The following is a 26,903-nucleotide window of genomic DNA, read 5'->3' as shown; positions in this document are numbered from 1 at the left end:
CTATCTGTTCCTGCAGAGGACCTGGGTTCAAGTCCCAGCATATACATGGTGGCTCTCTGTTAATGTCCGTGTTAGACCTCTCTGAGCACCAGGCTTGCATATGGCACACAAAAATAGAGACAAAATTGGAGGGAATGTGCTGGTGTTCAGTTGTAGATTGGGTTAATACAATTAACACTGCAAAGGGAAAGATGAGAGAACATTGCAGTGAGATACAATGCAGTGCCCGGAAATAGTAGAGGTCAAATGTCTACTGAAATGTCTACTTTCTGGAAACAAAAACACCAGTGTATAATTACTTACTGTACCAAAAACAGATAGTGGTCTTACTATGAAAGTCTGCACACCACTTGCATGCCTGATATTTACAGAGGCCAGAGGAGGGCTTTGGATCCCCTGAAACTGAAGTTAGAAGTGGTTATAAGCCACCATATGGTGTTGGGAATCAAACCCAAGACTTCTGAAAAAGCAGCCAGCACTCTTAACTGCTAAGACATCTCTTCAGCACCCAAAAACAGGTTGTCCATGTAATAGCTGTTAGTAGTGTACTTTACCATGAAAGTAATTTACCAACTCATACCTAGTAATACAAGTATTTGAAGGATGAAGTCCTTGGCCCTTGCACAGTGGTGTAAGGTGTGAAAACCTCATAGAGGAAGTGACAGAATGAAAGAGTGCACGGCATTCCAGGAATAACATGAAACAAAGGTTCACAAATGCACAGTCATGTAGTCAGTCAGACAGGAATGAGGAAAATGATCACAAGTCTACAAATTATAATATAGTTATTAAGAAACAGGAGGGAGCCAGATACCATGAGATGCTAGTCAAGTTAGCCCTGTATGCTCCAGGCATGATGATGGTACATGTAACTCAGGAGGCCAACCCTGGGCTACATCGTAAGACCCTGTTTCAACAATGTTTGCTGTATACGTAAGCTTTAATCTGAGTATTTTAATTATAGGTCTCCTTGAAGAAAATGATATTTTCAGGAACGCTCAAGCAGGTGTTCTTATCAGCACTAATAGTCATCCAGTCTTAAGGAAAAACAGAATATTTGATGGATTTGCAGCAGGTTTGTATTCTTTATCTGTGACTTATTTTAAACCTTAATTAAAGGTTTTCTTGTATTTTATTTGGTTAGTAAGAATGAATCTATTTAAGATTCTAGGCCAACCTTTCTCTGCAACCTTGGCTGTCCTGGAATTTTCTCTGTAGACCAGGCTGTCTTAAAACTCAAGAGATCCATACCCATCCACCTTGATGTGTGCCACCACCAACCTTGCTTCAAGAAACCACTCTAACATTTGCACATTAACTGGAATAAATCTGTAGTCAGGCTGGGCAGTGGTGGTGCACGTCTTTAATCCCAGCACTGAGGAGGCAGAGGCAGGTGGATCTCTGTGAATCTGAGAGGCTGGCCTGGTCTATGGAGCAAATTCCAGGACAGCTAGGGCTGTTACACAGAGAAGCCCTGTCTCAAAAAAACCGAAAAATAATTTATGGTCAGATTGGAAATACAGATAAATTTGAGTCGTGTGACTTTTAAAATATTTAAAAGTGAAAAAAAATGGTTACTTTAATTACTTCAAATAACCATTTAGCAGCTTTCCTTTTTTAATATGAAAACTTTCTCCCTTTATCTGTTGCACGATCTGGTAGATTTTCACACTCATAGGCCCTTTCTCTTTCAGTATTATTCCACAGTTTGCTTATCCTTGTGACCATGTCACTATCAGCAGGGAAAAGTGAACGTTACTGTTGATGATTAAAATACTTGCAATTTGTTCTTTAGACAGTAAGCAAACTAATTTAATGTGAAACTACCAGCTTACATCCGTCCTAATTTGGAGATTCTTTAAGAATAAGTGGCCAGTACACGCCCCTTTAATCCCAACACTTTGAGTTCGAACCCAGCCTGGTCTACAGTGAGAGTTCCAGGACAGCCAGGGCTGTTAGACAGAGAAACCCTGCCTTGAAAATCCAAAAAGCAAATAACAAATGAACAGTGTAAAGTGATGATGCATCTACTTGTTTGTAAATTTCACTTCAGGTATTGAAATTACAAATCATGCAACTGCAACACTAGAAGGCAATCAAATTTTTAACAACCGATTTGGAGGCTTATTTTTAGCATCTGGTGTTAATGTGACAATGAAAGGTATGTTGGAGTCTGTTCTTCTAAGCACTCTAAAAATGGGAGTTGGAAGTCATTGTTAATTCCTTATGTCACTTTCTGCATTAGCAGTAATTTTAAGTGACCAGTTTTGAGTTTGCCTTAAGCTTGTTTTAAGAGTTGGGATATTTTACACAAAGAAAACATATTTCTGTTTTTAGTTTCTTACATATAATTGTATCCTTGGCTAGCTGTTGAAAATACTTTTGTTTTTACAGATAACAAAATAATGAACAATCAAGATGCCATAGAAAAGGCTGTTAGTAGAGGACAATGTTTATATAAAATATCAAGTTATACCAGCTATCCCATGCATGACTTCTACAGGTATATTTCTAAATTACTTGAATACAGAAAAGTGGAAGTTAGTGATTCCCTTAAGTTGACATCTTTTGTTCTGTTGTCACTGGGGAGGGAAAGCAGTACTTGTTAACTGATGTCATCATATAAGTATTTACTAAGTTATAGACCAGGCTGGCCTTGAACTCACAGAAATCTGTCTTTGCTTTTCAAGTGCTGGCTGGGACTGTTTTAAAGTAACATTTCCACTGTGTTATTTATAACTCAGGTTGTTCCATTTTTCTAAGACACACACAACACTACAGTTTCCTTTTGGTCTAGACTGTAGCCAGCCACAGAATTCAGGTAAAGGTCATGAGTGATAAAATGCACTGTTTTAAATTCCTGACAAGCTCAGTAATACAATGTTTTGATTTTTAGATGTCATACTTGTAACACCACAGATCGAAATGCCATATGTGTGAACTGCATTAAGAAGTGCCATCAGGGACATGATGTAGAATTTATTAGACATGATAGGTACGTAGAATACTTGTTGCTATATTACCCAGTTACTTCCCTTCACTTTGCTAATTTTTGGATTTTCATTTTGCTTTAGGTTTTTCTGTGACTGTGGTGCTGGAACACTGTCCAACCCTTGTACATTAGCTGGTGAGCCTACACACGATACAGACACATTATATGATTCTGCTCCACCTATAGAATCTAATACGTTGCAGCACAACTGAATTCCTCCCTAAAGAAAAAGTCCTGTCATTCTAACATCGTAACTTAAAAACATTTTTTTGGAAGATTTAAAATACTTGCCCATGCTACAGAAAGAGACTGTACTGAAAAGATGGATACACAAGGTCAGTTGACACTATGAAGCTCAAACTACCAAAAAGAAAGTGGCAATATATTGACTCAGGATCTCAAAGCTGGGTATTTTAGCATTACTGTGTAAAGACTTTTGAAGGGACAGAAGTGAAGAAAATAAGCTGCAATTTTGTACAGATACCAACTTCTGAAAAAGCTGGTGTTTTTACAACTAGCATTGAATGCAGTCCGATTTGCAGTAGTAATCTTCAAATAGACGAGCAGCTTTGTTGCTGCCTTTATGGACATGGGTACCAATTGCTTTTGTAATATGGTAAAAATGTGAGCTAGCACTTCTGCATTGATTTTTTTAACATGTATTCAGATTGAGAATATGATTTTAATGCTTTAATCTCATGTAGTTTGTTTTTAATTTCAAGCAAAATCTTATTGTACTTGAATGTGCCCTGTTTTGTTAGCACACCTAGACTTGCTGTAACTGTACTCATGTCCCAGTATGTACGTTCTTTCTATGAAAGAGAAAAACACTAATCTTAAATTATATCCAGCAATGTTTCTGGTATCCTTTAAGAAAAGTTAAGACTATTATTTCCTTCCCTCTCCTGTGCAGCATTCAAAAAAAAAAATCATCCCTAGAAAAAAGTTGAGTGTGTTTTAATGAGACTTCCTAGGAAGGGATGCACTGTAAACAAAAGTATTCTTGTATCTCAGTTTTGTGAAAGGTAAAAACTACTATGTTTTAAAGTTCACTTTAGAAAGTCTCTTCAAAACAGGCCTGTATTTGAATTCTGTTCATAGTTTTTATTTGAACAGTTTAGACAAAATGGCTGGAAATTAAAGCAGTTTCCTACATTAAGCTGAGACCAGTATATATACAGCCCTATACAGTTTCATAGCTCCCCCTCCCATTTATGTGTATTGGTGACAGTGGGTATAAACAGCCTGAAAGTGTATGCATGTACCATAACATCTAGACTTAATATATTGTGGAGTATTCAATAACCATTATGTAGAAGGTAGATGAGAATTAAAAGGGTTTAATTTCCTAGAAAGAAAATGGAAAAATGGTCATTTTTAAAAAATAAAGTTTATTAGATCATAATGTTGTCTGAATTTACCACCTTTGTCAAAAGTCAACTCAGCTTCCAATGTAGTCTACAATTCCTTAATCAAAGCCAGCAACCTATGGACAGCTTCAGCATCTAAAGTCGGCTTTTCACTAGCCAGACAAACTTCCCTTAAAAAGAAAAAAAAAAATTATTTCATTTTGTCTATGTCCCAGCCTTCCAACTAAGTCAGCTATAGGAAAATTATATTCTTTATTCAGAAATAATTACCGAAATAGTCGTAATGACTGATTCATCTTCTCAAATTCTCTTGCTTTTCTGTGTCCCTTTTGAATAACCTCCTCCGGAAGATTAGCAAGCCTTGCTGCATTAAAGCCGTAGCTCTTGGGACAGGCCCCCTTAATGAATTTATAGAGGAAGGTAATAGTCTCCTGGCTGGGATCCTCACATTCATTTTCTACCATGCAAGCCTTCAAGAAAGAAAAGCTATTTTATTACAGCTCTATGATTTATGTGCTGCCAAATGAAAAATGCCTGGGTAATTCCACATACCATGTGTCCTAGGCGCACAGAAACGTTTTTAGAATAGTCTTCTACTAATGAATGATAGTGTGTAGAAAACAATGTTCGACACTTTATGGTTTCAGCAAGTTCTTTAACAACTGCATTGGCTATTGCTGTCCCATCAAAAGTTGCAGTACCTCTTCCTGTGAAAGTGAAATTAAGAGATGTACACCTCATGACAGGTGCCAGGAGCAGCCTGGGCACTACAGAAAGAGGGAAACAAAACTGCTTCTTCTTACCTAACTCATCCACAAGCACCAAAGAATGTACTGTTGCATGCCTAAGTATGCTGGCAGTTTCACTCAGTTCAACAAAAAATGTACTTTCACCTAAAAAAGGAAACAGGACTATTAACAGCAGATTATATCTTGTTTGAATATGACAAGCAAGAGGTAAAAACACAAAAAGTTTTAACATGTTTTTAAAGTTTGACTTTTACATAATGCCTTAGGGCTGGGTGGAGGAGAAAGAACAACTCACCTGACATTATCCTATCTGAGGCACCAAGTCTAGTAAACACTCTATCTACTGGTGTGAGCCGACACACTTCAGCAGGTACATAACAACCCATCTGGGCCATTACAGCCAATAGACCAGCCTGTGAAGATGGAAGAAAGGAATGTCATGATTGGTATTAAGAGAACCTATACATAGTACACATTTGACTCAAGAGTTCTTATGGAGGAATATGGCACTCCATAAGTAAAGCCTAACAAATATTTTGGACTTCTTTACAGCCTTTGGAAATTTAAAAGGCCAATTTTAGATCTGTGGTTGGCTAAGTCTAGTGAGTAATAGGAAAAGACAAGTATGTCAAAATGACTGCTTTGTTTCCTCTTAGTAGTTAATCTTATAACAGTACTGGGGAAGAAGAACAACAGTACTGCTAGAAGGATGTACACATGCCGGGCAGTGGTAGCACACGCCTTTAATCCCAGGACTTGGGAGGCAAAGGCAGGATCTCTTTGAGTTTGAGGCCAGTCTGGTCTATAAGAGCTAGTTCCAAGACAGCTAAGACTGTTACACAGAGAAACCCAACAAAAAGAACAGGTACACACATGAGGCCCTGGATGGACTCAATCACCAGAATCAAAATAAATCAGTATCATTATTTTATTATATAATCTCTACAATTTTGTTCACTTTGAATGTACCTTCTAAATTTAGTCAAGTAAAGGACCCTCATCACCTAAAACCTCCCTCCCCCTCTCTGTCTTTGTTGAGGTCATGAAAATCAAAGCCAGGGTCTCACACATCTAATTGTGTGTTTACCACCTTAACATTAGCTAAGAGGTTTCTCTCTGGCGAGACAAATGCAACTTTATACAGTTTCCCTCTGCTTCCCTTATGTGATTTTGTGCTATCTGGAAAATGGACTAGAGTATATTTGCCTCTCACTACTTTCTAATTAATAGAACATGAAGGGTAAATTACCTGTCTTATGAGTGTAGATTTGCCCCCCATATTTGGTCCAGTAACAAGCACACAATAGGCTTTGCCATTTTCTTCTTCTTCTTCACAGCCTATCAGGATGTCATTAGGAATAAAATCATCTCCAAAAAAAGTCTTGGTAATGCAGGGATGCCGTGACCCTTTAAGCTCTAAGAAGGGGTGTCTGTGTTCTCTCGGTAATAGAATTTCTGGGCGACACATGGGACCATCTCCTCCTTGACTATAGTTAGCCAAGCACAGTAAGACATCTGTCAAAAGAAGTTAAAAGCATCGTTTTGTTCATTTCTTGCTAGGTATACATTATCATACCCACTACAGAGTACTTGTTCTAGCTACCATAAAATGTCCTTAAAAATGCGCCAGCAAGATGGTTCAGCAGGCCAAAGGTGCTTGCCACCAAGCCCAATGACCTAAATTCAATCCCCAGGATCTGCACAGTAGGAGAGCAAATTCCCACTAAGCTATCATCTCCACAGGAACTGTACCAAGCCCAACACCTAACACACACAAAAGGTACTGTACTACTCAGTAAAGTATGTTTACTTTATGTTCTATTTTGTCCTAAAATGTTCTTAGTGCCAGGCATGATACCAAACACCTTTAATCCCAGCACTTGGAAAGCCATGAAGTAGAGCCCATTTTAGAACAAAATGCTGTGACTGAAACCAAGTTATTGGCCTGGGTGTTTTATGGAAAACTTCTCATGGAAGTTTCCGTTTCAGCAGTTCTCCACATCCACATGAGGGTGGCTGCTTATATAATAAGGAATAAGAGATAGATCAGCCGGGCGGTGGTGGCGCACGCCTTTAATCCCAGCACTCGGGAGGCAGAGGCAGGCGGATCTCTGTGAGTTCGAGACCAGCCTGGTCTACAAGAGCTAGTTCCAGGACAGGCTCCAAAACCACAGAGAAACCCTGTCTCAAAAAAAAACAAAAAACAAAACAAGAGATAGATCAGCTGGGAGGTCTATCTAAGGTGTGTGTCCCAGCACTTGGGAGACAGAGGCAAGGCGGAAATCTCAAGAGTTCAAGGCCAGCACACATTGTGATAGGGCCTTGTAGCTAGTGCTGGGTACAGCAGAGAGACAAATGAACCAATTTAGAAATCTGTGCTGTGAAAGGATTTTACTATTCAGTCCATTTAATAATTGTGTTCAGATGAGGGTTACAGTCTCAGGATAGTAGTACCTTAGGGCTGTAGTTCAGTGGACAAATGCTTGAAGCACTAGCTTCAGTCCCCCACCATCAAAAAGAAGGGGAGGAGGAACCTAGAACAAATTTTGGTTTCCATACTTTAAAAAACAGATGCACTAGCCCTGATATCTGAAGATTACCAAATTTCTGCTTTAAGAAAAAAAAATCAAAACCTCAATTACAAAAGCAATTTGGGGTCAAGAGTTGGCTTAGTGACAGTGTTTGCCCAGTATGTGCAAGGTTCTAGATTTGATTCCTAACATGGCAAATTAAATTGTAAAACTAGGCAATAGTGGCTTACTTCTACAAGTAATCCTAGCAGTTGAGGAACTGAGGCAGGAAGGTTGTCAGGAGTTCAAGATAAGCTTGAACTAGAGATTCTGTCTCAAATCAAAAAGCAAATGACCTAGTACCAATAAACATTTTTAAAAGAAATCTGAAAAAAAAAATCTTCCCTCAATAATTCAGCTATTCCAAAAAATGTCACAAAGTTATTATTAATGGCTAAAATCCAAATTTCAGTTACTTCAATTGCCTTGTTCATTTGATTCAAAACAAAAACGTATGCATACATGTCAATATACACACCCATAATTAGAGATGTGTAGCTGAGACACAAAGCCTTACCCAATACTGCAATGCACTCTACAGCAGACTGCCAGTCCTTGTAATTTTTATCAAAGTTATAGAACAGCCGCCTCATACAGTCCTTCAAAGACATGTCCCTACGTTCTTCAGCATTTATAAGATTAGCTAACTTCTTCTCAATCGTTTTGGTCCAGTATCGTTTACAGCCCTTTTTAGTAGATTTCAACTCATATTCTTCTGGTAGGTTGCGGGTAGTAAAATTCTCTGGAATCTCCAACTGGTAACGGTTCCTACCAATTCCCCAGTAGACTATGGTCCTGCATCCAAGCCGACTGCGTTGTTTATCTAAGTACTCCAGGAGACTCTGTTCATTCTCTCTTATGTCAGCAAGTGCTTGGTCATAATCAGAGTCAAATCCTGCCTTTGGAGTAATGAGTCCAGTCTTTCGAGCCCTCTCGTGGTCAAAAGCAGTATCCCATCGGTTCAGCTCTGTGTTCAGATCAGGAAAGCAGCCTTCAGGACTTTTTGTCTGTAGAGTGACAACCTGCTTAAGGGTTTTAGACTTAAAATCATCAGCAACATCCTCCATAAGCCCTATAATCTTACACATTACTTTGAATCCTTCTAGAGCAGAAAGAAAATCAATGATCTTTTTTTTGCTGTATGTGGTTTCTTCGTACATTATAGCCCTGCTGTCTGGGTGGTTCTGGCTTTTTAGGGGAGATCCAATATTATGGATCTTACTCAGTAGCCTCTCAAGATCTGGTAGCTTCTTTAGGAGGTCTGTAACTTCACTGATTTTGTCAGGCAAAGCCATCAGGTCTTCCACAGCATCTAAGCGGTCACTTATAGCACAAGGGCTACAGAGGGGGGCACAAAGCCATTGTTTTAGGAGCCGCTTGCCAAAGGGAGTATGACAAGTATCAAGCCTCTCTAGCAAAGTCCCTTCAGTAGAACCATTTGTCCCATTCAGGAAAACCTCCAAGTTGTTTAATGTCACTGCATCTAACACCATTCGCTGATTGGCTTTAGTAAAGACAGCACTGGGTCTTACTGTGGTGACCATTTTAGAATCCAAGGGAAAATATTCTTCAAAATTAGCCATTGATAGAAGCTCCTGATCAATCAAGCATTTTTTGAGGTAGAAAACACAACCACCTAGAGCAGAGAGGGCCAATTCACTATTCTCTCCTGGTGTCAGGCCAATAGAATCTGACCCTGAGGTCATACTTTTAAGTACCCCAGGCAGTGCTACACCACTGTCTTCATTTAACTTCCCAGTAAAATATCCTTCTTCAAGGAGTGTTCTCAGAGTCTTGGTGGCATCCCAAAATTGGGAACCTGGTATCAGACCTTCCTGAAGACAAGAGGACAATGAACCTTTCAGAACTGTTTTAGTTTCTGTTGAGAGATTTCCTTTCTCAAACAAAATTTGTACTGGAGGATAGTGTGCCACAAGAGTCCTAAATCTGGAACAATGGCGATCATCTGAAAACTGACCCATGAAAAACTTGCCCAGTGAAGTGTCAACGAAGCACACACCATATACACGAGTGTGCCCAGAGGAATCTTCCTCTTTCTCTTTAAGGCTCAGAAGGTACTTACTGTAGTTCTCAGAGGGATCACCTTCCAGCACACTGTACGTCTGGGTGCCCTTGGTGATGATCCTACAAACCTCCCTTCTCACCACTCTGTCAAACTTAGACACGTGTGCCGTCTTCCGGCATCGTGCTTCCATCATTTCTGGAGTCTCAGTCTGTTCCACTCGCGCTACTTTATAGCCCTTCTTCACCAAGGAATCTGAAAATCGGCCAAATGCAATTTCAGGAAAACCAGAATGGGCCCAGTTGCCCTTCATGAATACTAGTCCCAGCTCACTGACTCCAATAACGGCATCCATGTGATACAATTCGTAAAACTTCCCCACCTTATAAAAAATAACAAGATCAAAGTTCTGAGACTTAATCTCCCACCACTTCCTCATCCCTGGAGTACAAGAATTAAGGAAATCTTCAGGCACATACAGTGTGGAAGAATTAAAATCAGGGTGATCAGGGCGTCTCCTGTGCTCATCTCTTCTCTTTTCTGGCTTAAGCCATTCTAAAGTTTCATGATACCAAATAGTGGGCCCACTATTGTTGTCACCTCCTCCGCTAATATGGGTTTGGGATTCAGGATTCTGAGGGGCAGAGAAAGCACTCAAGGTACTCTTGGTTTCTGATGAAATTCGAGTCGCTCGTTTGGTGGCTGAGGATGTTTCCTTCCTTGAACTTTTCCTTCTAAATGCGCCCTGACCAGCCATTGCTCTCTTCCGCTTTGGAGCACCTTTGGCAAGGGTCCCCAGGTCCTCACTATCACTGTCTCCAACTCCACTGCTCATTTCGTCGCTGCTTCCTTCTTGCTTAGTGTCTGGCTTGAATTCTACATCAGAGCCACCAATGTCACTCTCAGAATCTGATATGATCCTTCGCTTTTTTACTTGCCGATTGCTTCGCCTAGGCCCCTGCACCTTAGGCTGCAGTTCTTCACTTTCACTTTGATTATCGTCTTCACTCTTATCAGATACGTAAGCTGCATGCTGCACCTGCCAAAGAGGGAAAAAATTTTAAAACAAAACTTAAAATCCTTGTGTAGAACCCAGACGTTATGACTCAGTACTTCGGAGGCTGAGGCATAAACATTACCAGAAAATTGAGGTCAGCATGAGGCAGGGACATAGCTCAGTTAACTAACATGCAAATTCCTTGGTTTGATCCCCAGTAATTCATAAACCAGGAATGTTGGCATACACCTGTAATTCCAGAACTTGGGAGGTAGAAGCAGGAGAATCACTAAAGTCATCCCCAATACATGTCAGTTCAAGGCCTGTCTTAGAGAAATAAAAACAATACTACAGTGAAATATTACCTGTATGCTGCAATGTTGCACACATCTTGAGAAAATGTTCTTTCTTAAGGCTATTTATTTAACCTAAATTTAAACATAAACTGAACCTGATACATCAGGTCAATAATCCAACTTCTTGTGATGTTAAGTCAGGAGTTCTGGCTAACCTGGGCAACTCGGCAACACCCTATCTCAAATAAAAAATAGCTTTTTTCTATAAAGGAGTGATAAAAAGACTAAGTGGTAGAGCACTGGTCTGACGTCTGACAATGGGTTCAATCCTAGGAGATAACATGTAACAGCCCATAATCCCAATATTTGAAAAGCAAAAAGCAAGAAGATTCTGAGCTTGAGGCTAGCCTTCAGCTACAAAGACTGTCTCAAAAAGGGGGTGGGAGGGTAACTGTTAAAATCTAGGAAAGTACAGATGTATGTATGTATGTATATACACACATACACTGGACAGTCACTTCAAAAAAACAAAACAAAACAGGGTTACTCTGTGTATCCCTGTCTGTCCTTGAACTTGCTCTTTGTAGACCAGGCTGGCCTCAAACTCAGAGATCCGCCTGCCTCTGCCTCCCCAGCGCTGGGATTAAAGGCGTGCACATCACATACATATATATCATTTTACCTCATTACGCTTTAAGAGAACAGAATGCCTGACCTCTGTCTCCTCCTCCTCTTCTGGCTCTGAAGGCTCATCACACACTGCCAACTCAAGCCTCTTCATCTTGTCTTTATTTAAGGCTTCGTCTGCGCGTTGCATTGCTCTCAGGATTTCAGACTTTGAACTGTAGAAATGACCTCCCTTTTGGGCTTCCTTGGATTTTGAACCTAGAAATATACTTACAATGAGAACACAGTGGCTGAATAGTTGGCCAAATTACACTGTGAACAAGAATGGTTACAATCAGTTATAATTTTTAATGCCCCATTTTTTCATATACATAGGTCAAAAGTTTATAGGAAGGAATTTTTAGGGAAAAGCTAGCAGTAAAATTGGAATCACCAATTTTACTTTGAATTTGCTCTGTTAAATCTTCCCAGGCCACTTAAGTCTCTCTTCTAAGGTCTCAGAATGTGCCACAGTATGACAAACCTCACAGTGAAGCAGATACCAATGTGGTTTGGTTAGGGACTCTTTCTAAAATTGTCCCAAGGACAAATCAGATTTATTTAAATAAGCAGCTGGATAACCAGGCTGGAATGTAACTCAACTGGTAGGTAGATTTTGCCCAGGCAGTTTTAAAATATTACATTTATTTCTAAAGAATCATTTATCATTGGCTGCCATAAGAAGGCATTTTATATATGAATAACAGTATCGGAGCTGGGCAGTGGTGATGCATGCCTTTAATCACAGCACTTGGGAGGCAGAGGCAGATGGATCTCTGAGTTCGAGGCCAGCCTGGTCTACAAGAGCTAGTTCCAGGACAGGCTCCAAAACTACAGAGAAACCCTGTCTTGAAAACCCAAAAAACAAAACAAAACAACAACAACAGTATCATTCACCAAGATTATATAGCAGGTTAAGTAAGAGAATCAACTTCCTGGTTCTCTAACCATTCTGACATGGTATTTTTCAATGAACCTACCACCTTTTGCAGGACAAGCATACTAAGCAAGAGGTATGGTTCTTAAGAGTTCTGGGAAACTGACCCTGTTGTATCCCGTATATTAGAGTTCAGTGTGCTAGCCTGGGATGCTGGGAATAAAGGATGTGGACTTGCTCACAGGTAATGTACAGTGCACTGAATCCTGTATATATACTATATATAACAAGAGACAGGAGATGCACTTGGCCATGTGAGGTAAAGTTTGCAGCACTGTTGGGTTTATAGAGAGTTCTGGTGTGATACACAACTCAAATATACTCAATAGGCTGTAGTTTTGGAGGCCATGTGGTATGCATCTGTCATAGAGAATGTCACTGACCCACACTATTATCCTGCTTACATTACCCACTTATTCCTTCAAAATAGAGCTAATAGAACTTTTTTACACTTCTGTCTGTTTCATAGTTCAATTAACTCCCATCAAGAGACAAACTTTTCATGAAGGGCTTTAATTGCTGTATGTCATTCAAAAGACAAAAATAAAAGGTTCCATACAAAACGAAGGAGCACAGACCAGCTGCATCCCATCTCTTTAATGTCAGATTACAACTGCTATTTTTACAATCTGCTGAGGAATCTCTCTCTCTTACTCACACACAATTTCACTATATAGTGGACAATCAGTATCTCCTCTCCCACTCACCCTGTATCTCTTACCTGTATATGGCTTTAACATCCTTTTGTTAACCCAGCCCCTTGTTGGACTGTCATCAAAAAACTGGACATGAACACGAACCGATTTCCCTTTCTTCCGGATGAATGTTCCATCAAAGGGATGATTATAAACCAGGCAAGGCCACCAGGGATAACCTTCCATCTTAGCCCAAACCAAATCGCCTGGTGAAAAGTCACAAGAACTGTTGCCAAAAAGAAATATAGAATTCGGTTAATATTTAGTTACCTTACTTCAAAGGCAATTACCCATAAATAAACAATTTTAAGGAAGCTCTCATTAAGAGGGCTAGAGAGATGGCTCAGCAGTTAAGAGCACTGACTGCTTTCAGAGGACCCAGATTCAATTCCCAGCACCCACATGGCAGCTCACAACTGTCTGGAAATCCAGTTCCAGGCAATCTGACACCTTCCTTCCAATGCACATAAAAAAATAAAGTTAAATAAATCATTTAAAAAAATCTATTTAAAAAAAGACTCCTTTAGAAACTTCTGGTAAGTCAGAAGGTTCACCTTTTATAACGTAAGCAAGCTAATATAATGCTTATTTAACAATTAAAACAAATACACTGGTACTAGATGACAACTGTTTCTCAGAAGTTTTAAAATGAAAATTCAGACAGTTATCTTGTCAGTTACAAGACTTAGAGTGGCTGGGCAGTGTGGTGTACACCTTTAATCCCAGCACTCAGGAGGCAGACGGCTCTCTGAGTTGAGGCCAGCCTGGTCTATAGCACTAGTTCCAGGACAGCCAGGACTGTTACACAGTGAAACCCTGTCTCAAAAGTCCAGAGAGATAGAGAGAAATAGTGACTACACATGCCTAAATGATCTGGCTCTTGTGGGTTGTCTCTGAGCACTCAGAACAGACCATTCAAGAACCCCCTCAATGATAGAAAGGCTACTAATAACTATTCCTGCCCAAGTGCATTCAATAGCAGTATTCTCTAGGCCCACTTAAAAGGTTCTCAGCACATACAATATTAAAATATTGCAACCTTTGGAGGGTCTGCTCCAAGACCATACCCAGGGTATGTAAAAAATCCAGGAATGCAGCTTTTCTATCTGAGGGGAGTAAGAAACACACACTCAAGAAACATATCATTCTTTCAGTAAACATAAGAAACAGCCATTCTGACACACAAGGAATCACAAGTTTCTCTCAGGCTCAGAATGTCACACCGACCAGCTGGAAATGAGTAACCATGACAACACTTGCACTTGGTCATGGAGGCAGGAGGCAAAGCCTCTCTGTACTTAGCCTGAGAGACATCATACAAAGTGACACTGAAATTCAGGACCTAAGCAATAAACAGCTGGCTGGACCTCGTATCATAAAAATGAGGAGTATGTGCAGCTGCTGAGAGGGTTTGTACAGGGAGTTGTGTCTTTAAAGTTATCTGCCAGGCTTTTGCAAGCAAGAAGACTGGCACAATAGTTGTCCATGCTTGACCCTGGTACAGCAATGGACACTGGGAACTTGTCCTTGTGCATTTCATTTACTTTGGGTTTGGTCTGAGGTTGTAAATCAGCTAATTGTATGAAACTGTCTTGAAGCCATGGAATAAAGGCCTGGCATGAAAGTATATTTTATTCACCAAAATTATACAGTATAAGAACAAGTCATCCTTCTGTCAATTCAGATATAATTATGCCCAAAAAGTGTAAAACACACCACCAGTGGGCTGTGGAGAGAGCCGCACAGCTGTTCTTTTTAGGGAAGAATTGTGGCAGCGCATGAAAAACTACAGGCAGAAACAAATGCCACCTACAGCCAGCCCACAGTGGAGCTCCCCATCACAATTATTCATCCGGTGGGCCCCGACCAGCTGAATAGCCATCATCTGCTGTACGTTCCTAGTGGGCCCCGGCACTAAGACAAGCACACTACTGCAGTAATAGTTCAGACATTTCCAGAGTAGTCTGTTGAAGTCAACTGACTTGGACCCAATCATGAAGCAGTATTTCTTCAAAAACCACTTCCCCAACCAGGCATGAGGACACAGGCCTGCAATCCCAGCCCATAATTATGGCTGAAGCAGGAGGAACTCAAGGATTTTAAGGCCATCCTGGATTACAAGACCTGCTCAAAAATGTGTCTACATGCACACAAGAACACATTTATTTGGGAAACATGGGTCAATGGTACAATACTTGTCTACCACGGGCATAGCTATGGGTTCCATTCCGGCACTCAAAGAGGGAAAACAGATACTTTTAGAATACAATAGAAAGAGGACTAGAGAAATGGCTCAGAGGTTAAGAGAGTATTGATTACTCTTTAAAAGGTACTGAGTTCAGTTCCTAGCAGCCACATGGTGGTTCACAGTCATCCAAAATGAGATCAGATGCCCTCTTCTGTGGTGCAGGCAAGTATGCAGACAGAACACTGTATACATATTAAATAAAATAATTTTTAAAAAAAATACAATAGAGAATATGAGTATCATCTTGTATTGTCTCTGTATCTTTATAAGGACTGGCTTACAATTTCACTTTTTGGTTTTTGTTGTTGTTTTGAAACAGAGTGTGTGTGTGTGTGTGTGTGTGTGTAGCTCTGGCTGTCCTGAAACTCATTTTGTAGACCAGAATGGCCTTGAACTCAAGAGATAGATCCTTTGCCTCTGCCTCCCAAGTGATGGGACTAAAAGTGTGAGACACCACCAATGCCTGGCACAACTTCAGATTCTACAGTGACCAGTACAAGTTTATGCATATCACATCAGGCTCACTACAGGTCACCAGGAAGACCTGCACAATTCAAACAGATAACTGTTTCCTTATCTTCAGTGACACATTCCCAAGAGGAAGAACCAGGGGACCAAAAAAATAAAGATAGGAGAACTGAGGTCAGGAGGTCTTACATAAACTGTGCCTTAATACCAAGCAAGTTTATTAAATAAAGCATGTAATATACAGCTTGGGGGGGGGGACAAAATCAGCAGGAAGCTGATCAAGCAATGCTGTAAAAAGGGACAGAAGACACCTCAAGTGCACCCAGCAGCTTTGGAACTGAACACTGTAGCCCTTGGTGGCTAGGGTGGGGGTGGGATGTTTCCAGGATCCTGAAACTTCCCCAATGCCGCGTCCCCAGGCTATTACTGGCCTTGCCAGGTTTTCAACAAGTTCCCTCTCCACTCCCAGGGACTTAGATAAAGGCTAAGCCTAAGGCCAAGTGAGGGCTGGCCTTCCCTTCCTTCACTCAAGCAGTTTGGCCACTGAAAAGCTGGACTGAGTTCTCTAAAATCTTTTTTTTCCTTAATTTTGTTTTTTCGTGATAGTGTTTTCTTGTGTAGCCCAGACTGTCTTGGAACTCCTCCGTATACTTGGATAACAAACAAAAGATCTGTCTGCCTCTGCCTCCTAGGGCTGGGATCAAAGCCACCACGCCTGGCTTTGATTTCTAAGGAAGAAGGGGACTTTTTCTCTATATTCCTTTATTATCGCTGACAAATGTCTATGGCTGTATTTCCCAATGTGGAACACATTTAACCTCTGTTGCCAACCAAGACAATTTTTTTTTTTGCAGTAGGGAAAAAGATGCCAATGAGGTCAAGTGTCGCTAGAACTTGCTCTGTAACCCAGGCTGGCCTCAAACTCAGAGATTCACCTCCCTCTTCCTCCTAAGTGCTGGGATTAAAGGCTTGCACCACCACTGCCCGGCTCTCAGGTTTTTCTAACAATAATAAAAGCTTTGTGTGTTGAGTACGTGTATATACTTATACATTCACAAGGATGTGGGGACCAGAGGTCAATCTCAGGTGTCACTCCTGTTACCAGCCATCATTTTTTGTTCTGAGACAGAATCTCTCACTGCCCTCAAACTTGCCAAATGGGCTAGGCTGCTAGCCCCAGGGATCTGCCTCCCTAATGCCAAGGGCATATGCCACCATGCCCAGCTTATTTTTTAGGTGGTTTCTGTGTAATGAACTAAGATCCTCATTCTTGTAAAGCAAGTTCTTTACCATCCAACCTCCCCAGTTCCCAATATACTGATTATGCAACCTTCAATCCCAGCACCTGAGAGGCAGAGGTAGTCTGGACTACATCTGGGACTACAGCAGAGCCAGAGTAATAGTTTAGCAAGTCAAAGTACCTGGGTAAGGGTGCCTCTCACTGTAGAACTCTAAAATAACTCTGAGGCCTCTCAGCCTTAGTGCTTTCACCCCTCCCCTGGGAACCAGGAATCTAACAATTACCCACATGTGCACTGAGATGTTGGAAACTTTCCATCTCCCTGAGTCTTTGTGAATGTTCTCCAGATAGAACTCTGTTATTGAAATTGGGGCAAGATAACCCTTAAGATGTTGACTCAATTCCTGATGTTTTGACTCAGTTCCTGGGAAGGGGTCAAAGTAACCCTCAAAAGTTTCCTCACCTGATCTGGCAACTGCCCTCCAGTCCTGGCTCGGACCAATTATTGTTAATAGCACTTTGAATAAGCCAATCCCAATAGTTGGAAAACAACACCCGGACTCCCCCCCCCCTTGTTTCTGTGACGTTTTACTTTAAAAGTAGCCTGTACCAGCTATTCAGGGTCTTTTTGGCTTCTCGAATGCTGAAAAGACCCTGTCGCAACAGAATCAATCAAATCCTCTTGCTTTTATATCAACCGTGGTGTGAGGGTGGTTTCTTGGGGCGACTCCTCAGTGATTGGACTCTAGGGTCCAACATCACAAGTTGTCCTGAACTCCATACACACCCCATGCCGCGAGCACAGCCATACCCATCTCTCAGAGCCCCACATATATAGTGCAATTACTTTTGAAAAAAGAGCCAAGACATCCTAGTGTGGTGGTGCACACCTTTGATCCCAGCGTGTGGGAGCCAGAGGCCAGTGAATCTCTTAAATTCCAGGCCTGCCTGGTCTTCAGAGAGAGTTCCAAGACAGTCAGGGCTACACAGAGAAACCCTGTCTCCCAAAAGTCAAGACAGTGGAGAGGAGATGGCTCAGAGCGTAAACACACTTGCTGCCAAGCTGGATGGCCCGAGCTCTATTATCTGCAGGACCCACACAGTAGAGAACCAACTACCCCAAACTGTTCTCTGACTTTCACAACCTACTACGGCATGCATATTCTAACAGGTAATTTTTAAAAAATAGAAATAATGGGACTGGAGAAATGGCTCAGCAATTAAGAGCACTGTCTACTCTTCCAGAGGAACCAGGTTCAATTCCCTGAACACACATGGCAGCTCACAGTTATCTGTAACTCCAGTTCCAGAGGCTCTGAGGTCCTCCTCTGGCCTTCCTCAGGCACCACATACGCACATGAGTACATATACATACAAACACACAAAACACATATATAGGCATCTCTTATATTTAGCTGTTCCTGAGTTGTGTCCTTTATCAAAACAAACAAAAAGTGGGAAATAAGTAAGCCAAAATTATCTTTTTTTTTAATTTATTTATTATGTATACAATGTTCTGTCTGCATGTATGCCTGCCCACCAGAAGAGGGCAGCAGATCTCATAGATGGCTGTGAGCCACCATGTGGTTGCTGGGAATTGAACTCAGGACCTCTGGAAGAGCAGCCAGTGCTCTTAACCTCTGAGCCATCTCTCCAGCCCGAGGTAAAATTATCTTATCCCCTCCCACAGTAACATACATTGGCTCTTCATGATGCCCAAGGTGAAATGCCAGAATATTGGATGCCGTAAGTTTTTAAATTTTAAATAAGTTATTCTCGGATAAAAGCTAATAGTAAAAATAAATGCCAGACGCAGTGAGAGACACTTGTAATGCTTAGTATCCAGAAGTGCGGTGGGGGGAGGTCAGAGATTCATTACACAACAAATTGAGGCTAGCTTTTGATATTTGAGACTGTCTCAAATATTAATTAGTGGGCTGGAGATAAGGCTCAGAGATTAGGCTGTTCTCCCAGAAGACCTAGATTCAAATCTCAGCATCCAGATCACAGTTCATGACTATCTGTAACCCTTCTATCCTCCACGGGTACCAGATACACATGTGGTGCACAGGCATACATGCAAACACAGCACACATAAACAAAAGTAAAACTTAACTTTTATAATAGCCTTTACATGTAACATGAGCTAGCCTGGGACTCTCTACATTGATAAAGTAGCCTCCACCTCACAGAGATCCACCTGCCCACGTGCAGGGATTAAAGGATTGTTACCATGCCAGCCTTTAAAAAAATATTTAACTTAAAATTTAAATAAAATAATGTAATAGTGAAATGATCCGCTTAAGATAACCAACAACCATGCTATTTAAGTCAATTAAGAGCATAAGAGTGCATTAATAACGGCCAGACCAAGAGTGAGCTAATGCCTCCAAAATGTCTCTTGGGTGCAACTCAGGAGTACAGTCTTTTTTTTTTGGTTTTTCGAGACAGGGTTTCTCTGTGGCTTTGGAGCCTGTCCTGGAACTCACTCTGTAGACCAGGCTGGTCTCGAACTCACAGAGATCCGCCTGCCTCTGCCTCCCGAGTGCTGGGATTAAAGGCGTGCGCCACCGTCGCCCGGCGAGTACAGTCTTTTTAAAGGCAAAACCAGTTATATTAGTGTTTGGGGGAGGGATGGTTTGGAGTATCTGTGTAACATCTGTCTTTCTGCAGAACTTAGAAGTATTTTCCAGACCCAAAACTAGAGTTAATGCTTCTTCTTAGATATTTTAATTTTATGTTTTAGCTTGCACAAACATGAATTACTTTGGTTAATATATCTGGCTAATGATCAGGGTTGACAGTCCCAACAGTGTTGCCAAGGTGGAAGTGGTTATTGGCGGGATGAGCTGAAGTGGTTAGGCACTGTTTTTTTTTTAACAAAATCTCAATCGTGCAATTCTACCAATAAAGACTCAGGAGCCAGATGCTGGGGTGAAAGCCTGTTAGCTCAGAGGCAAAGAAAGCACCCAGCGACTTCCCCAAACCCCTTTTCCTACACATCTCCAACAACAAACCTCAAACTGAATGAATGTCCCTCCCATCCACTTCCTAAGCATCTCCCTATCCCTCCTCCTGACTCCCTCTTACTCTATGGCTTTTTTCTGTCAACTGGTTGCTTGCTAGGCCTCTTGACCCATGGTTGACTTAACTTAATCCTGTTTACAGTATTCAAGCAGAAAGTTCTGGAGTTAAAGGTGTGTGAGGGCTGAGCCACACCACAACTAGAAAAGGGTTTTCCAGTAAGTAATGCAATCTTAAGGTTCACATGTCCTGCAACAAGAAGACACAAAATGGTGTTACCAGGGGCTGGAGAGATGGCTCAGTGGTTAAGAGCTCTGCCTGCTCTTCCAAAGGTCCTGAGTTCAATTCCCAGCAACCACATGGTGGCTCACGGCCATCTGTAATGAGATCTGGTGCCCTCTTCTGGCCTGCAGGAATGCATACAGGCAGAACACTGTATACTTAATAAATAAATAAATCTTTAAAAGAAAAAAAATGGTGTTACCATATTCATTTCAAAAGCATTTTAACTGAACTAAGAAACGACCTACTAAGGGGGCAGCTCGGTAGCAAAGCATTTCCCTGATATTCGGGTAACATTTAGTGCATGTGGGTACCAACTACTAGCTGTTTATAAACCTCATCAACAACTTTAACCTACATTTGAAAAAAGAATCCATTAATTGACCAAAGCTAGTATCTGCCTCTATAAATAAAGCTAGACGTGGTAGCACAGGCCTGTAATCCTTGCACTTGAGAGGCGAAAACAAAAGAATTTGGAGTTCAAAGTCAGCCAGTCACAGAAACAGTGAAAGTGGTGCATTCCAGGTGGTGGTAGGACCGTGTTCCAGAAACAATGAGTAGGATTGCTAAATTCACAACCAAAGTGATGTACAAAGCAAGACTCATCTCCAAAATATATACTGATTTAGAGATACCATATAAATAAACTATCCAGACTAATCTCTGATATTGTGTTGGGGGATTGGAGGACTAAACAAAACTAAAAAGACCACGGCATGCCTGTAATCCCCAGCACTCAGGAGGCTAATGCAGAAGGCTAAAGTTAAAGGCTAGCCCAAGTTAAAAGCTAGCCTGCTCTAGTGTGACCAAAATCCAAGAAAACCCACACCAAAAACACCCACAAGTTAGGTCTGTAAATGTATTATGAGTCAGTCTAAAATATTTTTTAATATTTTTCTATGTATTTTTTAAGCCTAAAAAGGGAAAAAGAGGAAGCCAGAGAGATGGCTCCAGAGTCAGTTAAAAGCACATAAGTACTGTTCACAGCACCCAACGCTGGGTGCTCACAACCACCTGCTAACTCCAACTTCCGGTGCCTCTGGCCTCCATGGGCATCTGCACTCATATAAACATACCAACACATATAAGTATGTATGCAATTAAAATGTTTCTATAGTAAATTAAGATTGTAATTTAAAAAATGGAATTGGAGGGAGGAAAATGAAGAGGGAAATGCTATATTAAGATAAACTAAAAAAAAAAAAATTAAAGGGCCGGGCGATGGTGGCGCACGCCTTTAATCCCAGCACTCGGGAGGCAGAGGCAGGCGGATCTCTGTGAGTTCAAGACCAGCCTGGTCTACAGAGCTAGTTCCAGGACAGGCTCCAAAGCCACAGAGAAACCCTGTCTCGAAAAACCAAAAAAAAAAAAAAATTAAAGGGAAACAAGGAAAAATGATAGACAAAGATGACATTATACGCTGAGCCAAGCATGGCAAATACTTTTAAGTCCAGCACTCAGGATGTAGAGGCAAGCGGGTCTCTGTGAGTTCAAAACCAGCCTGGTCTTAGGATAGCCAGGGACACACAGAGAGATTGTCTCAGGACAAAAAAAAAAAAGGGGGGGGGGTAGAGCTGAATGAGAAAAAAATGCAGAATGGAAGGACCCATCTGCATTACAGGTAGCTGATAAAGAACCAGTAAACAAACAAATTACCAACACTTAGCATAAAAGAAAACCTTTTGTTTTTCAAGACAGGGTTTCTCTCTGTAGCTTTGGAGCCTGTCCTGGGACTCACTCTGTATACCAGGCAGGTCTTGAACACAAAATCCACCTGCCTTAGCCTCTCGAATGCTGGGATTAAAGACGTGTGCCACCACCACCCAGGTGTCAAAAGGAAATTTTTTTTTGTTGTTTTTTGTGTTTTTTTTGTTTTTTCTTTGAGACAGGCTTTCTCTGTAGCTTTGGTGCCTGTCCCGGAACTAGCTCTTGTAGACCAGGCTGGCCTCGAACTCCCAGAGATCCGCCTACCTCTGCCTCCCACCGCCCGGCCGAAAGGAAATATTAACAGCAAACATGATGCTGTTATCTTCTGCTCCCATCCTACACGCAAGTCTTGGACTATCAGTCCAGTGATTGGACCGGTTACATTCTCTTGCAAGTTGTCCTCTGACCCTCCTTCATTTTCTAGTTTGCAGACTCTCTTCCAGAATCAGAAGCCACTCAAATCTGGCTAGTTCCAACTGTTCTTTTAGTCTGTTCACAGAACTGAATCGCTTAACCTGAACCACTCTTCTCCTTCCTCCGACGCACAAAAAAACTCCTATTTTACTTTGGGATCAGTTTCTACTCAGGATACATTAAAATACATAAAGTACCTTACAGTAAAGTAAATGCGACCCTTTATTTTGGATGCCACAAAATCAATTCACAGCCAAGTAAATATGCGTTCTTCAACAGATGCTCGCTTCAAGTTCCCACAAGCAGAGACAACTAATAATTCTTTAGGTCAGACACAGCGAGGGCCTTGAACACACTACAGCAAGCGCCGAGTTATAACCTCCAACCCTAGACTACTCAAGTGGCTTTTTCCTATCATTTAAATACACAATTGCGGGAAGGACATTAAAACTCAGTAGTACTGCATGCAAAGGTCTTATGCTCCAGGCCCAGAACCACAACCCCCCTCCCAATACACAGAGACTGCCTCTACAATCAGTTAAACTCTGAAAAATCCAACAATTCCTGTAGGACACCTTGAACACAGGGCATCAAAAATCGCTGCTAAGAACCATTGGCTAGAGATTTGATCTGATTTTTCTTGAGTCTCCAAGTCATGGCTTAAACAGTCACCATCACATTATGTGTTTAAAACAATAAAAGCGAGCTTTCCAGAATGTCTAATTACCCCAACAAAAACAAACAAACAAAAAAGACAAATTCACAAAGTGATATGACAACCCCAGGCTGGTTTCCCCAGCAAACTTTCTTGCCAAGGGCACTACACTCCAATACTTCCAAGGCCCACAAAACCGAAAAACCTTCCGCACCCTTCCCTCGTATGGAATCGTGCGTTTAAAAACTGCGTCGTCCCAAACCGGAACACCTTTTTCACCAGATACAAACTTCCACCTGCAGCCCAAGTTCCCTGCTATCTTCTCCTGTAGGCGTACAATCGTGACGTCTGCCCCGCCCCACCCCCTCCAGGCCCCGGCCCGCAGCGGGACACGCCCCCGCCCGCGGAGCCGAAGGGGGGGGGGGGTCTCAGCCCCAGAGCCTCCTGACCTGACCTGACCCATCCCACCCCACCCCACAGTGGACACGCGCCTCCACCGTCCCCCGAAAGTCCCAGGCACTAGCCCTGCTCCTCCCGGGCAAGCCGCCCCTCCTCCGGCCGGCCGCCCGTCTGGCCCTGCACAGCCTCCCCTTCCTTCCGGCCGCCCACGCGCCGCCTCAGCGCCCCCAAGCAGCTACCTGTCGGGAACCGCCGGCACGGCCGAGCTCCGCGGTCCCCCGTTGAGGTTCTTTGCCTCGGGCGACGAGGCGGACACCGCCGCGGGCCGGGGCTCAGATCCAGTCTCGCTCCAGGCCGCATCCCTGCCGCGGGAAGCGGAGGCCCCGGAGACGGCGGCGGCGGCGCCTCCTTCGCGTAAGGCCCCGGCCGCGGCCTTCTTGGTGTCGCCAAGCGCCGGGGACTTGGAAAAGAAGCTGTACAGGGTGCTTTGTCGCGACATTATGGAGGATGGCGGGCCCGACCGTGCAGCCACTCGGAGCGCCTACAGGTACCACCTCCGCCGCGCGGCAGCAGCTGGCGGGAAAGTCGGGAGGAGGCGCGTCCGACCCAAGCGCCCGGAGCCCGGCAGCCAATCCGCACGCACCTCGGCCGGGGCGGTGGGCGGGGCCCCACCTCGGACGTGCCCCGGCGTTGGTGGGCGGGGTCTAGTCGCCTCGCCCCGCCCTCATGGCAGGTCCGGCAGGACCGGCGGGCCTTGAAACTGTGGGCAGGAAAGTTGCCGGGTTTGCGGTGGGCACCTTGGGAAGTCCACCCGTCTAAGACGGAAGTGGCGAGCGCGGTTTCCGGAGCCTAAACTGGAGCGGCTGGATTCACCCTGCAGGAGGCCGCAAAAAACGTTCCCCGGAAACACCTGGCGCTGCGGGCGGCCCTGCGGTTGGACAGACCAGAGCCCAGAAATTGACTTTTACCGTTTCCTCTGGACGGTGTATTTATTCGAAGAGCGGTGTGCAGAGTGGCACTTGTGAATGCCAAGTGCGAGGCCCTGGTATTTCAAACCAGCTATCCACAAAACTTTCCGTCACCCATCATTGCTTCAACTAGTTTATGCTTCGTAATCTCTGAAGCAGACAGCTAAAATCCACAATCTTATATCAGAGTCCTTTGGCATAGGTGTTCAGATTTTTTTTTTTATTTTACTTTAGAAACTGAGAACGTTAAAGTAATGTTGAGAGTCGAAATCTGGGCCTTAGCAGCCCTAACACACTAGGCTCTTCCCACCCATCCTCAATAACTGAATAAGAAAGAATAACAAAAACCAGAGAAAGGAGATTTAGTCAATGGGGCCACATCAAGAAGAAAAAGAAGTTCGGAGGCCCCCTCTAAATTCATCTTTGGAGTACTGACATGAGATTTAAAGAGAAACCAAAACGGCCCTTGGGAAAGGGTAATCTGGCCCAACAAGGCTTCTGCTCCCGTCTGACCTGCAAGGTTGACACCACAAGGTTTAGAAAAGTGTGAAACCTCTTTCCCGGAAACAAGTTTTCCTCTGGCCAACACCAGAATTTGCCTCCCAATCCCTCCCCCCTCCCGTCCCGTCCGGTCTCCACCTCGAAATTCCCGGAGAAATACCAATTCCTTGGGATCCATTGTTTCAATTGCTTGTTAGACAAAGGGAAGGGGTTTAAGTGTCTCTCAGAAGGGCTTCCTGCCAGATTGGTTACAAGACTCCTATTCAAATTCAAGAAAGCTGTTGGAGCCAGGTATACCCCAGCAGTCAGAAGGCAGAGGCAAGTGGTTCTCTTGAGTTCAAGGCCAGCCTGACCCACAAAGTGAGTTTGAGGACAGCCAGGACTCTGTCACACAGAGAATCCTGTCTCCAAAATCCAAGCCGCACCCCCCCCAACAAAAAAGAAAAAAGAAAGTGGGAGGATAATGATCCTGTGATCTCTTAAACCAGCTATAAGTAAATATGGAATCAATCCCAACAACTTCACTGTGGCAAAAGGGTGTGTAAGACCCTCACCCCTTGTTCTCAAAGGGGCGAGAAGAAATTTCCTAGCAGAATGTTTTCCCAGGAAGATAGTGGCCTTCCCCTCTTTCATCCAGGAGATTCCAAGTACGAGGTCACTTAGCCAGTCACCTGGTGATAAAGAAAACAAGGAAAAAGCTGACTTAGCAGAATGGGAGGAAGCAAAAGACCTTACACCCACGCCAAAGCAACTTCAAAAAGCCTCTTTGTAGTTATGCCTTTAAAAGCCTACCCCAGAGGAGATACAACTCCTCTCTCTACCTCTCTATAGCGGGGTCAGTAGACGGGTTCCAAGCAGGGTCAGTAAACAGGGGTTCCAAGCATGTTTGTATTATGCTGATTAAACCTTGCTTATTACAGTCTGGGCCTCTCTGGTGGTCTCTGGGGGTTGTAATCTGGGCACAACAGGTAATAATAAGATTTGTTCTGACACTGGACAGTGGTGGCACACGCCTTTAACCCCAGCACTCGGGAGGCAGAGGCAGGCAGATCTCACTGAGTTCAATGCCAGCCTGGTCTACAAAGTGGGAGCCAGGGCTGTTACACAGAGAAACCCTGTCTCGGAAAAAAAAGAAAGAAAAGATATGCTCGGAACTGGGCTGTCCTGGAACTTTGCTCTATAGACCAGGCTGGCCTTGAACTCAGAGACCTGCCTGCCTCTGCCTCGTCAGTGCAGGGATCAAAGGCGTGTACCACCACTACTTCTGTACTGTCTTACCCTGTCACAGGACTAGCAGGTCATTCTTCAATAAGGTTCCTAAGGATCCTGTTCCTGATTCAGGAGATCAGAAATTAAGAAGACAGGAACCTTGAGATCAGGTCTGAATGAGCCAAAGACTTGGGCCAGCTTATTTACTAAGTACAGCATCATATATATTATTTTTGAGGGAAAAATTGAACAGCCAGAAGAAAACCATCACACATTGGGACAAGGTCAACAGAAAGCTAATCAAGTAATGTTGCACAAAAAGGACACAGGGTTTCTCAAGTGAATTACAGACCCAGCTCACATCATTCTTGGTACTAATACCTTAACCTTTAAGGGAAGGACTTGGGTTCCAGAATCAAAGCTTCCCCAGTATCCTGGCCCCAGGCCATTAATGTTCCTGGTTTTACACAAGGAAACATAATCCTTCTCCAAA

General features: G+C 42.8%; 2 protein-coding genes across 5 annotated transcripts in view; one reads left to right on the top strand and one right to left on the bottom strand.

Moving 5' to 3' along the window:
- Fbxo11 (F-box protein 11) overlaps positions 1–4,397 on the top strand; it is a 74,137-nt gene extending 69,740 nt beyond the window's left edge. For all 3 annotated transcript variants that reach the window (XM_075955381.1, XM_075955380.1, XM_075955382.1), the window contains exons 19-23: positions 965–1,075; positions 2,054–2,161; positions 2,395–2,503; positions 2,897–2,995; positions 3,075–4,397. In XM_075955381.1, the coding sequence (XP_075811496.1) occupies positions 965–1,075; positions 2,054–2,161; positions 2,395–2,503; positions 2,897–2,995; positions 3,075–3,204 (557 nt within the window). In that variant the 3' untranslated portion in view covers positions 3,205–4,397. The remainder of the gene's footprint in view (positions 1–964; positions 1,076–2,053; positions 2,162–2,394; positions 2,504–2,896; positions 2,996–3,074) is intronic.
- Positions 4,364–24,326, bottom strand: Msh6 (mutS homolog 6). 2 transcript variants are annotated; one of them, XM_075955378.1, is made up of 10 exons: positions 23,972–24,326; positions 13,322–13,521; positions 11,680–11,882; positions 8,199–10,743; positions 6,361–6,626; positions 5,407–5,524; positions 5,166–5,255; positions 4,915–5,069; positions 4,633–4,832; positions 4,364–4,532 (listed from the first exon to the last, which is right to left on the bottom strand). In XM_075955378.1, the coding sequence occupies exons 1-10, from the start codon at positions 24,229–24,231 to the stop codon at positions 4,451–4,453; spliced, it is 4,119 nt and encodes a 1,372-aa protein (XP_075811493.1). In that variant the 5' UTR covers positions 24,232–24,326; the 3' UTR covers positions 4,364–4,450. The 2 variants fall into 2 exon arrangements, with proteins under 2 accessions (XP_075811493.1, XP_075811494.1); XM_075955379.1 differs by having other exon boundaries at positions 11,713–11,882.
- Positions 24,327–26,903: the final 2,577 nt, after the last annotated feature.

The sequence above is a fragment of the Microtus pennsylvanicus genome, chromosome 21, assembly GCF_037038515.1.
Source record: "Microtus pennsylvanicus isolate mMicPen1 chromosome 21, mMicPen1.hap1, whole genome shotgun sequence".
NCBI classification, from domain to species: Eukaryota; Metazoa; Chordata; class Mammalia; order Rodentia; family Cricetidae; genus Microtus; species Microtus pennsylvanicus.
This window is presented reverse-complemented; position numbering and strand designations above follow the sequence as displayed.